This window comes from Catharus ustulatus, chromosome 8 (assembly GCF_009819885.2).
Source record: "Catharus ustulatus isolate bCatUst1 chromosome 8, bCatUst1.pri.v2, whole genome shotgun sequence".
NCBI classification, from domain to species: Eukaryota; Metazoa; Chordata; class Aves; order Passeriformes; family Turdidae; genus Catharus; species Catharus ustulatus.
The window spans coordinates 2466395-2479506 of NC_046228.1; the positions used below are offsets into that span (position 1 = coordinate 2466395).

The following is a 13112-nucleotide window of genomic DNA, read 5'->3' on the forward strand; positions in this document are numbered from 1 at the left end:
ACTGCCCTGCATCCACTGATCAATGCCAGCTCAGGCATTAAGAATGTCCAAACACAAACCTTCCCAATCCTGTTTCAGCCTCTCACATAACCCAGAGTTCTGTTCACAGCTAACACACACTGGGAGGGTGTCCCAACACCTCCAGCACAGCTCCCAATGCACTCAGAGAAGAACCCAAAGATGGCTCCATCTCCTGACTCCTATTTATTCACAATGGATTTTATTAGGGAGTTAAGGAGACTTCAGAAGCCAAGATTAAAGTTATGGTGCATTTTTATAAGGACAGCAGGAGCTGTGGTTCAGGATTTTATATAAGGAAACACTGACAACTTTACAGCCATGGTAGCTTCCAGTAAATACAGAAGAGATTTCTCCAGGCAACTGGTAAATATAATGTTTTTCCCTTATACTTTCATCTCAGTACACATAAAAGCATTTGACACACTTAATAAAATGTCACCAGCATAAAACACTGCACAAAGGAATGCTAAATAATGACAGAACTGCAATTACTGAAGAAAAAAAATGAGCATTAGGAACATTTTCAGCCTCTCTCTACATTACTGGGGTGATGGAATTTGGATTTAAAAGCTTTTTTAATTCTTTCTTGCAACATCAATGAAATCATTCCTGGACATACAACTCCATACAAAAACATCAAATTTGAGGTCATATGCACAACATGCAATTCATCCTCCAAAGAACAAACTGAATGATGATAAGATATGGACAGAATTTTACTGCACCTGCAGCTGGCTCCAAAATCCAGGTTCTCAGACTGACGCCACCCTTGATTTTTGGTGGACTCCAAGAGCCCTAAACCAGGCCCCTAAAACACTCCTCCAGAGCCAATCCTGCAAGAATTCTTTGCCTCAGAGGAGGAGGAGGAGGAGAAGGCAGGGCAGGCTGGCTGCAGCCTGGTGTTTGTTGTTTCCAAGCAACCCCTGTGTGGCAGAGCGCTCGTTTCCCCCCGTACTCACTTGTTCTGCATCATGTTCATGATCACCCAGTCAAAGGGATACACGTTCTTCCCAATCAGGTTCTTGAACATGATGAATGTTTCCATCAGGAAATCCTACAAGAAGAGACAACAGTTGGAGAAAATTGGATCAAAAAAGCTCCAAGGGATGGTGGCAGTTATTAATGACTGCATTCCAAAGGGATCTTTGTGTTCAGCTTCCTCAAAAAGCCATTTTTTATAAAAACACACCTAAATCCTACTCAAGCACATTTATACAGGATGCCCATAAATCCTACAATAATTCCATTTCAGAAATTACAGTAACAGTAATCCCACATTTAAGCAAACCATGGGATTCAGCAAGGCCAAGCACTGGATCACCAGTTATCCAAAAGGAGTTTCTGCTGGAAAAAACATCATTTTTTTCCATACTGTGGACAAAATCTCCCAGTTCCTTCATGTATCGTGACACACCTGTCATGACACACTCTGGGGAAGTTGATAAAAGCACAGTGGTTCATGGAAAGATGGAAAAAACAAACGGAATATTTATTTAACTCTTATGATGCACTAAAAATGCTCCCTGGAGTCAGGTGATGAATAATCCCTCCCTTCATGGATATTCTCCAGAGATGGAGATTATTTATGTATAAAAATAAAAACATGTTCCAGCTTAAATCATCACTCCCAGATGGGGCAGAGGACAAAAATGGTTTGGACATCCCAAAATTGAGAGGGACCCTCCCTAAAGGGAGCAGCAGGAATTGCTTCTGCAAGTGAAAACATGCCCAAGAACAAGTTAATTGAACAGCATAAACCAATTTATTCCCACACAGCTATAAACAAACAATTCTTTGGACCAGAAACTTTGTGTACTTTACAATGTAAATCATCTCCTACAATTTGGCAATCTGTAATTGCTATCTAACAATTTCAGTAATATCAAATGCTGCGAGAGAGATAAAGGCAAAAAGAGAACTTCATGCAGGAAGTCCTTGATCCACTTCACACAGAGATAAAAATGAACTTTTATTCCAAGGTTAGAATATCTTCCCTTTGATACAGTTTCTCAGTAATGGTATTTATCTGGTCTATCTTTAAAATGTCAAATGCCTACAAAAAAAATCCCCAATATGTTCCATCGACTGGACTTTTAACTAAGACTGGTTTCTGTGTAACCTTTTCAGAGAGAAACCAATCTGAAGTCTCTGCTCTTATCAGTCTTTCTTCAGGTCTGAGAGCCACAATCTTCAGCAGATTTATCTCTTCATCCACTGCTCTGTCCAAATGTTTTCCTGGCCCAGAAATTCCTCAGCAGTGGATGCAGGGAGAAGCAGAGATCCTGAGATCTCAGCTTTGAGATCAAGAATCCCAGAATCCCTGACTGGTTTGGGATGGAAGGAGCTTCAAGCTCATCTTGTTCCACACCTGCCCCTGTCCCTGGTGCTCCAACCCCAGTGTCCAACCTGGCCTTGGGCACTGCCAGGGATCCAGGGGCAGCCACAGCAAATCTGGGAATTCCATCCCAGCCAGGGAACAATTCCTGCCCAAAATCCCATCCAGCCCTGGCTTTTGTCAGCTTAAAGCCATTCCCTGTGTCCTGTCCCTCCATCCCTTGTCCCCAGTCCCTCTCCAGCACTCCTGGAGCCTCTTTAGGCTCTGAGCTCCCTCTCCAGGCTGCTCCTTCCTGATCCCCATCGTTCTGCTGGAGGCTCTCATTTCCCAAATATTGCTACAAAAAAGCACCCTGTGCAAACATCCCCCCACTGGATTCAGGGAAAAAGACCTGGAACCACCTGAGGTGACCCAGCTGACCTGGACCATCCACAGCTTCTCTGTAACCCTTCACAGCCAGGAATTCCTTCCCAATATCATGGGAAGCCATTCCCTGTATCCTGTCCCTGCAGGCCCTGGTGAATATTCTCTCTCCATGGTTCTTATTTAACAAAGCAATGTGAAATTTGTCCCTCTCTGGAGTCATTCTGGCCCCTGCCCTGGCTGATTTCCAGAGGTCCCTTCCAACCCCAGCAATTCTGGGATTCTGGGGCTTCCAGGCACTATGTGCAGAATATTCCTGCTAAAACAGCTCCTGGCTGATTTTACCACATAGAATCAACAAGGATCACAGAATCCCAGAATGGTGAAGTGGGAAAAGACCCCCAGGACCAACAAATCCAATCTGAGCAAACACCACTGTGCCCAGCAGAGCAGATCCTGATGCTGTGGCACTAAGAGGATGAACAGCCAGTCTGGAGCTGCTCCTAGCTCAGATGTCACCACTGGGTGACAGTGACACTCTCACCCCAGAGCTTCTGCCTCACTGAAGAGCTCAGGCTGCACATTTCCCTGGTTTTTGCTGTGTTTTGGTGAAAATATCCCATTGTTGATGATATGGCTCCTTCCTGAGCCTGGGGGTTCTGACCTACTTTGCTGATTCAGCTCTGCATTTCCATCCCCTGATATTTCCATTTTAATAACCCCACACTCACCCAGGTACTTTAAATAATGCTCTGTAATAACTCAGCTAATTATTGATCAAATAAAAGGCTCCTGATTCTCACCTGGGGTTTATGTATTCAGAATATTGTTCTTTTTTTCCATTTTATGGCTCTCATAGAAAAGCAAATGGTTTGGATGAATTAACCTCATTTTATGAAGAAACTTAGGGTTTTTGAGGGGCTGGGAAGAGAGGGAAGCCACCAGGACAAGAAAAAGCTCCTTATTTTCAGTGTAACTGGAAGCAGGACAAGTATTTCTTAACATAAAATCCTGTACTAAAGGAGGAAGGGTTATAACTCCTACTCTCTCTCCAACTAGAAATACAAATCCTATTTAATAGGAAATAAAATTCCCAGCAGGTAAGACCCCTAAAAAACTCCCATCCACTGATAGAAGGAAATAACCTGAGCCTAGCCTGAGATTCTCCACATTAAAAGGCATTTTTTGTCAACTAAACCACAGGTGCCTCAAATAAAAATATTTTTTACCAAGTAAAAAGAGGAAAAAAAATCATATAGTCCCAGAAATAACCTCCCTAATCTCAGATATGTTCCATCTCAGGGTGACAGCAGAATCACAGATTTTGATTTTACAGAATCACAGCAGAGTTTGGGCTGGAAGGAATCTTAAAGCAAGAAATTCCTCTTTGAACAGACATTCCTTAATAAATCTAAACTCTCTATTCCACAGAGAGGTAAAAGACTGGTTTTATTGAACTGCACCTCATCTTTTGCAGACTTTTGAGGCCAAATATGACCATTATAATAATCTAAACCTGCCACCTACATAACACAGACCATAAAGTTTCCTCCAGCACTTCCAGCCCTGAGCTTCCAACTCCTGCTTGAGCAAGAGCAGAGGCTGAAGGAAGATTTAAAGGTCTCCAGTGGTGAAAAAGAAACCACAACCTAAATTTTCTCTTTTTCTTGCCTTTTTTTTTTAAGAAAAAGCTTTTCATTTCTGCCTGGCTGAATTTAGTCTCAGTTCTAAATCACTGCTGTGTGATTAAACTGAATCCTCTGCAATAGGAGGTGCAGTTTTCACCTCCAGCTCTGGGTTTAAAAAGCCAAGACTCCTGGATTTCAGTTCTACTGGGTGAGTCAAATGAGAGTGACACAAAAAAATTGTTGGGTTATAGAAGTGGAAAAACCACGGGAAATAAAAAAAAAAAGAAAATTCAGTTTACTCCCTGTAGTTTTCTTTATTCACAGAATTAACAATTCTCTGCCACTAAACCTCCACACCTTAATGAATATTATTTAAAAACAGCTCTGAGCTTTAGAGATGCCAGAGCAGGTGAAAAAACAGAGGCTTCAGCACCTGAAAACTGGAACTGGGCTAAAATTTAAACAGGCAGAAAGAAGAATAATACAAACTGGGAAGTCCAAACATTAAAATTACACAAAGGAAAGACTTTCCTTTCCTGATTTTCTTTTCTCTCTCCCCTCTGCTGTAACCTCTCCCATGATCTGCATTTCTTTGGCAGTGCTGTGCTCTCAGTGCCCATCTAAATGCTCCAAGATGCCAAAGGAGGCCCAGCCCTTTCATGCAGATCCTATTCCCAGCAATCTGCAGCTGGAATTTGCCTTCCCCCTCCTAAAACCAGCAGCTCTGAGCTCCAGAGATGCCAGAGGTGCAAAAAGAACCAGAAAACTGGAGCAGGGCACAGAGCTCAAACCTTGCGCAAACAAATTCGAGACAAACTGGAAAGTCCAAACAAAAATTGCACAGAAGAAAGGTGCTGGTGTTGTGGTGGGGAGGGGAGGAGAAGAGAAGCTGAAGAAGGATTCAGAGGCAGGGAAAGCTGCCTGCAGCATGGCCAGGGTGGCAGTGGGGATGGGGATGTCCCTGCCTGCCCATATGGCACTGGCACTTGCAGCTTGTTCCAGACTTATGTCCCCAGCTATAAACTCCCTTCTATTATGCTTTAATTAACTTGGGTTGTTGTCTCAGCCAGGCTGCCCAATGACTCTGAGAAGACAAATTTCAATTATTACTGCTTATTTAACAACTAAGGGCATCTTTAATGTTAAAGTGATTTGCATGGAAGGGAAAGGGAGAGTGAGCAGATCTCTAAGTAAAAGCTACTCCAAGAAATGAAATCAGGACATCTGGAAAATTTAACTCTGAAAATTCCTTTCCTAAGAAAGCCTCTTTTATATTCTTTTTCTTCTTTCCTTACCAGATTTTTGTGATGTCTCATCACTGCTAATTTTTACTGCTTTCTTTGAATTGCCTTCAATCCACTGCCTCATGTTTTAAAACACTGACCAGCTCCAGCTGTACTCCTGTGTGTGTCACAGTGCCTAAATAATTATTTTATATTAAATCTGTAATGCCAAACACATTCTGTTCACCTCTCACAAGTGCATTTAATGACCAGTAACAGGAAAAGAAACCAAACTCAAGCTGAGCCATCTTATGAAGAAACAAAACAAATTAAAACTCACCACAACATCCGACCTCATCTTGCCAAAAGTCTTGATTAAATGGGCATAGTGATAATCCTCCATTTGCCTCAGGATGGCTGTCATGCAGGCCACAAAACTCCCCTGGCAAAAAGCAAAGCAAAGGAATCCATTATTTAGGATCATGCAACATAATATTGGCTATCAAAATGTAATATTGCCAGAGAGAACCACAGAATGCAGTGGAGATAATTCTATCATTAAAATTCATTAATGCATCTGCAAAATTCTGTCAAGGAAACAAAAAAAAAAAAAAAATCCCATCTCGAAAAGTTTCCAGTTTCCAATTTCATGAGTTTATCACTGAAGCTTTTGCGACATATTCTTCATCTAAAAATGGCTCAGACATTAAAGTCTCTGCAAGGTAATAAACAGCACTCCTAAAAATATCACACAATATCAGCATTTGCATTTGGAAAGTCAATATTCTGCTCAAGGAAGAAATCTTCAAAATTATCATACCAACCCCAAGTTCTCATTTCACTGTGTGGTATTTCCAGATACAAAGATGCTTTAAAAAAACCCCACCAAAATCCAGTAAATTCCAGAAAACCAGAAGAGCAGCACCAGATCTCTCTGAATCCACAGAAAGAGTAAAAAGTGACCAAAAGGAAGTTTAGTTTTTCCTTCTGGTGGCTGAAAGTGTCGTAGTAACAATCCAACCCATTCCCAAGGCTCCTGGATGGAAAATCCCATAAATGGGAGCTTCTTGTCCATCCTCCCTCTCTGCCTAGCTGCTAAAAGCCTGTTCATGATGCTTTAACACATCTTTTCTGGTCTTTAATGCAGGAGGAAAAACATTAAAAGTTGATAAAAAACCCCAGCAGAATAAATTAAAAAAGAAGTGATTTCTATGGGTTGATAAAATTGCAAATCCCCTTTTCTGTGCTGTTTTTTTCCCAGCCACAACCCAAGAGAACACTCAGGAATTTTCTCTCCACAAAGGCACAAAGCCTTAATTGTTACCTTTAAGATCAGCATTAATTTCAATTTAAAATCTTTATTTCCACATCAGTCCAAGCAATTGAGATAAAACTTGAAATGACACCGGGTCACCTGCATGTGCTCTCTTATTTACAGGTTAATCCCCAAATTCCAGCTGATCAGCACTCCTGGAATTTGCTTTTCTCCTGCAAAGGAGCTGAGATCTAAACTTCCACAGGATTTTTTCCACGTGGGAATATTGGATATCCAGAGGGTGCCTGATGGGAGCTCTGTGGCACCTGCAATCTCCATGAATATGGAAGGAAAGGCCACCTGAGCTGCTGCTCTGGGACATCAAAAGAACTTTCTAAAAACCCCTGACAAGAATAGAAGCTGGGGCTCTACAAAGACAATGTTTCCTGCTATGAAATGGAAATTAGATGGGACCATCTCAAAAATCCAAACATTAATTGTCAAAACAGTGCCTAACGAGCTCCTGCAATGGCTGCTGGAGTTAAAATAAATACAGGAAAATAAACAATAAGCAAATAGAAATGGAACATGAACAGGAGTGCTGTTAGTTTTAGTTAAACTGACAGAAACTTGTTAAATTTTGTCATTTCAGCTCAGGCTGAGCCCCCAGAGTGGTGCTGAGCAGACTGGGTGAGGGTCTTTAATCAGTTATCAACACTTCTTGCTGTTTCCCTGCATTAAATTATGGTTCATGCTCATCTTGGTGTTTATCTTGCTAATAAAACCCTTCCTTTGATACCAAATTGTTCCTTGAAGCCAACATTGCATCACACACATCCCTGCTCCAACATTTATCTGCAAACCACTGTTCAAGGCCCTGCTGGGAAGGAAAATCTATTTAATACCAGGAGGAAAGTACAGCTACCAGTCATCATTTTCTTTGTGAGGTGTCACTTGCAGCCAGCATGCTCTTAATTACAATGCTAATAAAGGTTTGTAATTATTTAGAGGCAATATTTGTACTCTAGGTGTTTTTAATAGGCTCTACTAACTAGTTAGCAATAGCTAACAACATGATTAGATTTTAATCTTAAGTTGATTTTTAATTTTTAGCTATATTTGGAGATCACTATCATCACAGACCAGCCCTGGAAGCAATACATAGAAAAAAAAAAAGGTACCTAATTCTCTAAAAAATCAATTTCAATTTGAACCCTAGGAATAATTGCAAAGCTGTGTTTATCCAGCCAGTCCTGCAAGGGGCTTCCACTGGCCTGGGCATTTATCAGCTATTTATGGGTGGAAATTTGGGAAAAGTTTCTTGACTGACAGGTTTGTCCAGCCCTGGAGCCCCCATCCCTGGAGGGATTTAAAATCCACATGGAGGTGGCACTTGGGGACAGGGAGCAGTGGTGGTGGTGGCAGTGCTGGGGATGGTTGGATTCCAACCTTGATGATTCCATGATTCTCTTCTATGACTGAACTATTCCCAAAGCAAAATCATGGGATCCAGGATATCTGTCCAAAGGGAAGCCAGATCCAGCTCCCAAGCAGGATTGAGTGAAAATTCAGCTCCATTAAAAGAAAACAAACCTAAACCCAACACCAAAGCATCTGTTTTTTTCTTTGGAAAGGATGCCTGATTATTTAGAAACATATTTTAAATTATATGCAATTCCAAACTGTGAAATTACTTCTGATTTCTGTAAAATTCAGTTGTGAAGGAAAAGTTGAAGAGGCACAGGAATGTTCCAAAATTCCTAATTTTCCTAAATCACCTTTAAAATGAAACACTTAATGTTCAAATGATTCTTGAAGAGACACAAGAAGGGAAATTTTAGTTCTAAATAACCCCCACAAGTAACATTAACACTGAGAAATTCCAGAATGAGAATTCCCTGCAGGAGAGACACACGTGCCAACACTTTTCTCCCTCAGGGGTAAAAAATCCTGTTTTTAACAGGCTTGTCCATTTTCTCCCAGTGGAATATTTTAATTGAAATATTACGCTCTTTATGTATAGGGAGAAAATCTAGAGAAATCAAACCTCCACTCAGCTAAGTGATGTCTCATTAAAGTGTCCCTGTTACCAGGAAGAGAAGAAAAATCTAAGTTTCATTTATTTTCTCCATTAAATTTTCCTTATGTGGCCTTTAAAGACTACACAGCTAAATAAATAAATGGATGAATATATAATAAAAAACCCCAAACAAAATGACTTGAATTAATTCACTACATTTTGGCTTTCAGAACATTTCCATAGAATTTACTTTGTTGGAAAGGATTTAATTCCCTCATAAGTCCCAGGGAGTTTGTAAAGATTAAAAAATGAAATTTTCTCTCTGCTTACAACTTATATTCTCACTATATTAGCAACAAATAAAGAACTAAAAATCAATTGTTATCAATTCTAGAAGCCACTCATTAAATTGTCACCACTTACAGATTCACAAGATAAAATCCAACTTTAAAATGTCCCAAATTTCATCTTTTTGCCATTTGAAAATGTAAAAATCTGATTTGTCTGCAGACAAGTTTGCTGACTTCAATAATACAGTTTATATAATTTATAGTATAAAGGTATCACAAAACCCAGCATGAATAAGGCAGAGGATCTGCCATAATTTCTTTTTTCAAGAATATTTTATAATATAAAATAGATAAAGATGTGGATGGGAGTTTCAGCTTGCAGGATATCCTGAAGGGAGTTTGATTCCTGAAGCTTTTCCCATCAGCATCACACCAGCAAGGGCAGGAAAAAGACTCAAAACAAAGAAGAACCCCCCCCAAGGCACAGAAATTTCCCTCTGTGTGTAGAAATTCATACATGTATTTCTCACAGTATTTAAACAAACATTTCTTTTCTTTTAGAAAACCCCACAGTAAATTCAGCAGCACCTTCAGAGACAAAATTATTTCGTGGCTACAGCAGCAGGATAAGAACAAGTGCAAAACGTTCCCATTTATCACATTTTTACTGAATACCCAGAATATTCCATTTCCTCAGGCCAAACACAGAATAAAACATGGGAGCCTTTCTCCTTGCAGAAACACAAGTTCACACCTGCAATAATGGCAGTGATAAATATTAGGGCATTTTCCAGCTGCCACAAACCTTATTTTAAAGCATCATTTTGCCAATCAAGATGCAGTAAGGCATTCCCAGTGACAAAGTTTGCTTCCAGAGCTGCTGGAAAAGATGTGCCACCTCCTTTACCTGATGTGACTTAAGGAGTTCAGAGCCTCCCTGAGCAGCAAAACCCATTTTAGGTCAAGGCAGGAAAAGTCCATGCAAAATGCAGAGGGTTTAGAGGTGAACAGCAGTTTATTTACTCTTCAAACCTTGTTCTACCTCAAGAAGTATTTTACAGATCCTGACTTATCCCAGACAATTCTGTCTTGGTCAATAGAAAAGTTGTTTTAAAAGGAAAACTGATCCAGCCCTGAGTCCCTGGTAGGGGTGAATGCAGGGAAAGCCCTTTGGGAAGAAAATCAAAAGGGTTTTTTTCACAGAGATCACAACCAGAATCCAGCCCTGAGTTTGCCCTTCTGGATCTGAAGGAGCTGACAAGAAAGGTGGAGAGAGAATATTTACACAGGGAATGGTTTCCCAATTCCAGAGGGTAGAGTTATGGGATTTTGGGAAGGAATCCTTCCCTGGGAGGGTGGGGATGGAATTCCCAGATTTGCTGTGGCTGCCCCTGGATCCCTGGCAGTGCCCAAAGCCAGGCTGGACATTGGGGTTGGACACTGGGGACAGTGGGAGGTGTCCCTGCCATGGATCCCTTCCCACCCAAATCACTCCAAAATTCTCTGACAATTCCATGACCATCAAGGTTAAATCCCCAAAATTACACAGCCCTGTGGGTTCTTTGGGGTGAATATTTGCCCACACTTTTGTTGACCTTAAAAAACTAAGTATTACCTTAACCTTCCTTAACTTTGCATAGAATTTGAAATCATTTTTTCAACTTTTGCACCCCAGATGTGAACTGGGGTATCTCAGCAGAGATATGGGCTAATACTCCCAGGGCATTTATCAGTTATTTATTCACTGAAATAATTTACCCTGCAAGTCTTTCAAGTCATCAAAATGGAGCTGAACATTCCAAGTGAAAATAATCCACGAGCTGACTCCTATTCTTCACTCCTGGGCACAGGCAAATCACTGCATGAATCAAGTTAACATCTGTAAGGTGTCCCTGCCATGGCAGGGGTGGGATGGGATGGACTCTGAGGGTTTTCCAACCCATCCCATGATTCTGTGATTCCAAGATCACAGCAGCTCAACTGAAATTCCCCTTTGCAAAGGTTTATTTGTTAGGAAGTTGATGATGACACAGTGGGAATAGACACAAAGAGTTCCCTGATTCAAAAGTGCTTTGCACCAACTTTTGTAAAAAGCAGGCAAAAAAATTAATGAGATGTTTTAGCAACACCATTTATCATGTTTCTAAGGCTCTTTTACAAAAAAAAAAAAAAAAAAAGAAAAAAAAAAAGTCCATTTTAACCAAAAATTGCTTCTCTTTTAAAAGCTCCACACAGTGTCAGTATTGAACTGTGCCCTTCAATGGAACCCACAGTGCTTAGGAGTTCTCAAGGTCAGTACATTTATTTCTGGTTTTCTAAATGCAATTGCCTTTCCTCATGCCTTTTTTTTTTTCCCTCCCTCTGTTACACTAAACATCATTTCACTGAAAATCTACAGAACTGTCCTCAATAAATCTGTTTCAGGTATCTTGGTTTACACATCTATTAATGTTGATCATAAAATTATAAATGCAGTCATAAAATACAGAAAACAGCTGTATTTATGGGAATGGCCACTACTCAAACAGTAAAAAACAAAAAGGAAAAGCCATAAAAATGTTTTTTAAATAATTTTGCAAAAATGCAGCACTGACTATGGGAATATAACCCTGGTGCTAGAGCCTCACCACCCTCACAGGGAAGAATTTCTTCTTAATATCCAATTTAAATCTCTCCTCCTTCATTTTAAAGCCATTCCCTGTTTTCCTGCCACTCAATGCCCTTGTAGATATTTCCTTCAAAAAGTCACTGAGGAGGAACAATTAAATCAAATCTATCATAATGAGAAACCCTCTTTTATTTATTAAACACAATTCATGTTGGAAGCCATGTAAAAAACTTTGATGCAGAGAAAAAGAAGTGAAGGAAAAGATAACTTTAAAGAGGAAATGATATTTGGGAACAAGTGGCACTCCCAGTCAGGAATGCACTGCAATCCCAGGAACGGGGACAGCCCTCAGGTATTTGGGATTTTGTCTCTGCAGCACTGAGGGATCACTATGACAAATTATGGGAATGAGAGGAAGAGAAATGATCTTTTAACTGATAATCTTCCCACCAGACAGGTGATGCTGCCAGATGAATACACTCCTAAAAGCAACAGCCATTTTGAAGACAAATTATCCCACTTTTGGTGCTTCTCATCTGCCTGTTTTAATGTAAATTATTTAGCAACTGCTTTATTGAGGGGCTCAGCGAGCTTGAGAGATAAGAAATGTGTGCAATCCAAATTTAATTGATGAAACCACACAGCTCAGAGATGCCTGGATTAAAAAGCTCCTTGCAGGAGGAGGTCTCTTTGGGGAAGCTTTTGCATTTTGTAATTAATTCCTACCTTTGGTTCCCTCAGCACATCAACCATCACACCATACCCTGGGGGCTGCTGTGGGAAGGTTTATGGGGTGCAGGCTCTGCTGTGCTGCTGCTCTCAGATCTCAGGGCTGCAGAAGGTGACCCAGCCCTTGCAGACAGGAATCAGTGGAGAAAATAAAGGCAGGGCTCTCTCCACATTTGCATGATATCACAATGAAATCCCCAGCACAGGCAATGTTCTCATTCCCTCCTCCCCAAAGAGCAAGAAAAGTGCTAAAATACACAGAGACTGATAACAGCCTGCTCTTTCTTCTGACTTCTCCAACTTAAATTCAGTTTGCTGTGATAGTTTATGTTACAGCAGCAAATTAATGGTATTTACACAAATGCATGTATCAATGTGGTAAATAAGAGAAATACAATTTCCAGACAGGTCACATTTCAAGTGAGAATTTCTGCTCCAACATTGACAGATAAGAGGAGCTGAAAAGATTAATACTCAGTAGCAGCAAACAGGGGATTCACAGGAGTGAGATTGCTCTTCTCTGCCCACAGGAATGTCCTCACCTTACCTGGCTCTTCCCTTGGAATTTGGCTCCCAAATAATTCCTTCCATCCCTGCCATGGCAGGGACACCTCCCACTGTCCCCAGTGTCCAACCCCAG

General features: G+C 40.6%; 1 protein-coding gene across 2 annotated transcripts in view; it reads right to left on the reverse strand.

Moving 5' to 3' along the window:
- The window catches only part of DOCK1 (dedicator of cytokinesis 1), a 246904-nt gene that overhangs the window by 105719 nt on the left and 128073 nt on the right, over positions 1–13112 (reverse strand). For both annotated transcript variants that reach the window (XM_033065521.1, XM_033065520.1), the window contains exons 28-29: positions 5911–6012; positions 981–1075 (exon numbers count right to left, since the gene is read on the reverse strand). In XM_033065521.1, the coding sequence (XP_032921412.1) occupies positions 981–1075; positions 5911–6012 (197 nt within the window). The remainder of the gene's footprint in view (positions 1–980; positions 1076–5910; positions 6013–13112) is intronic.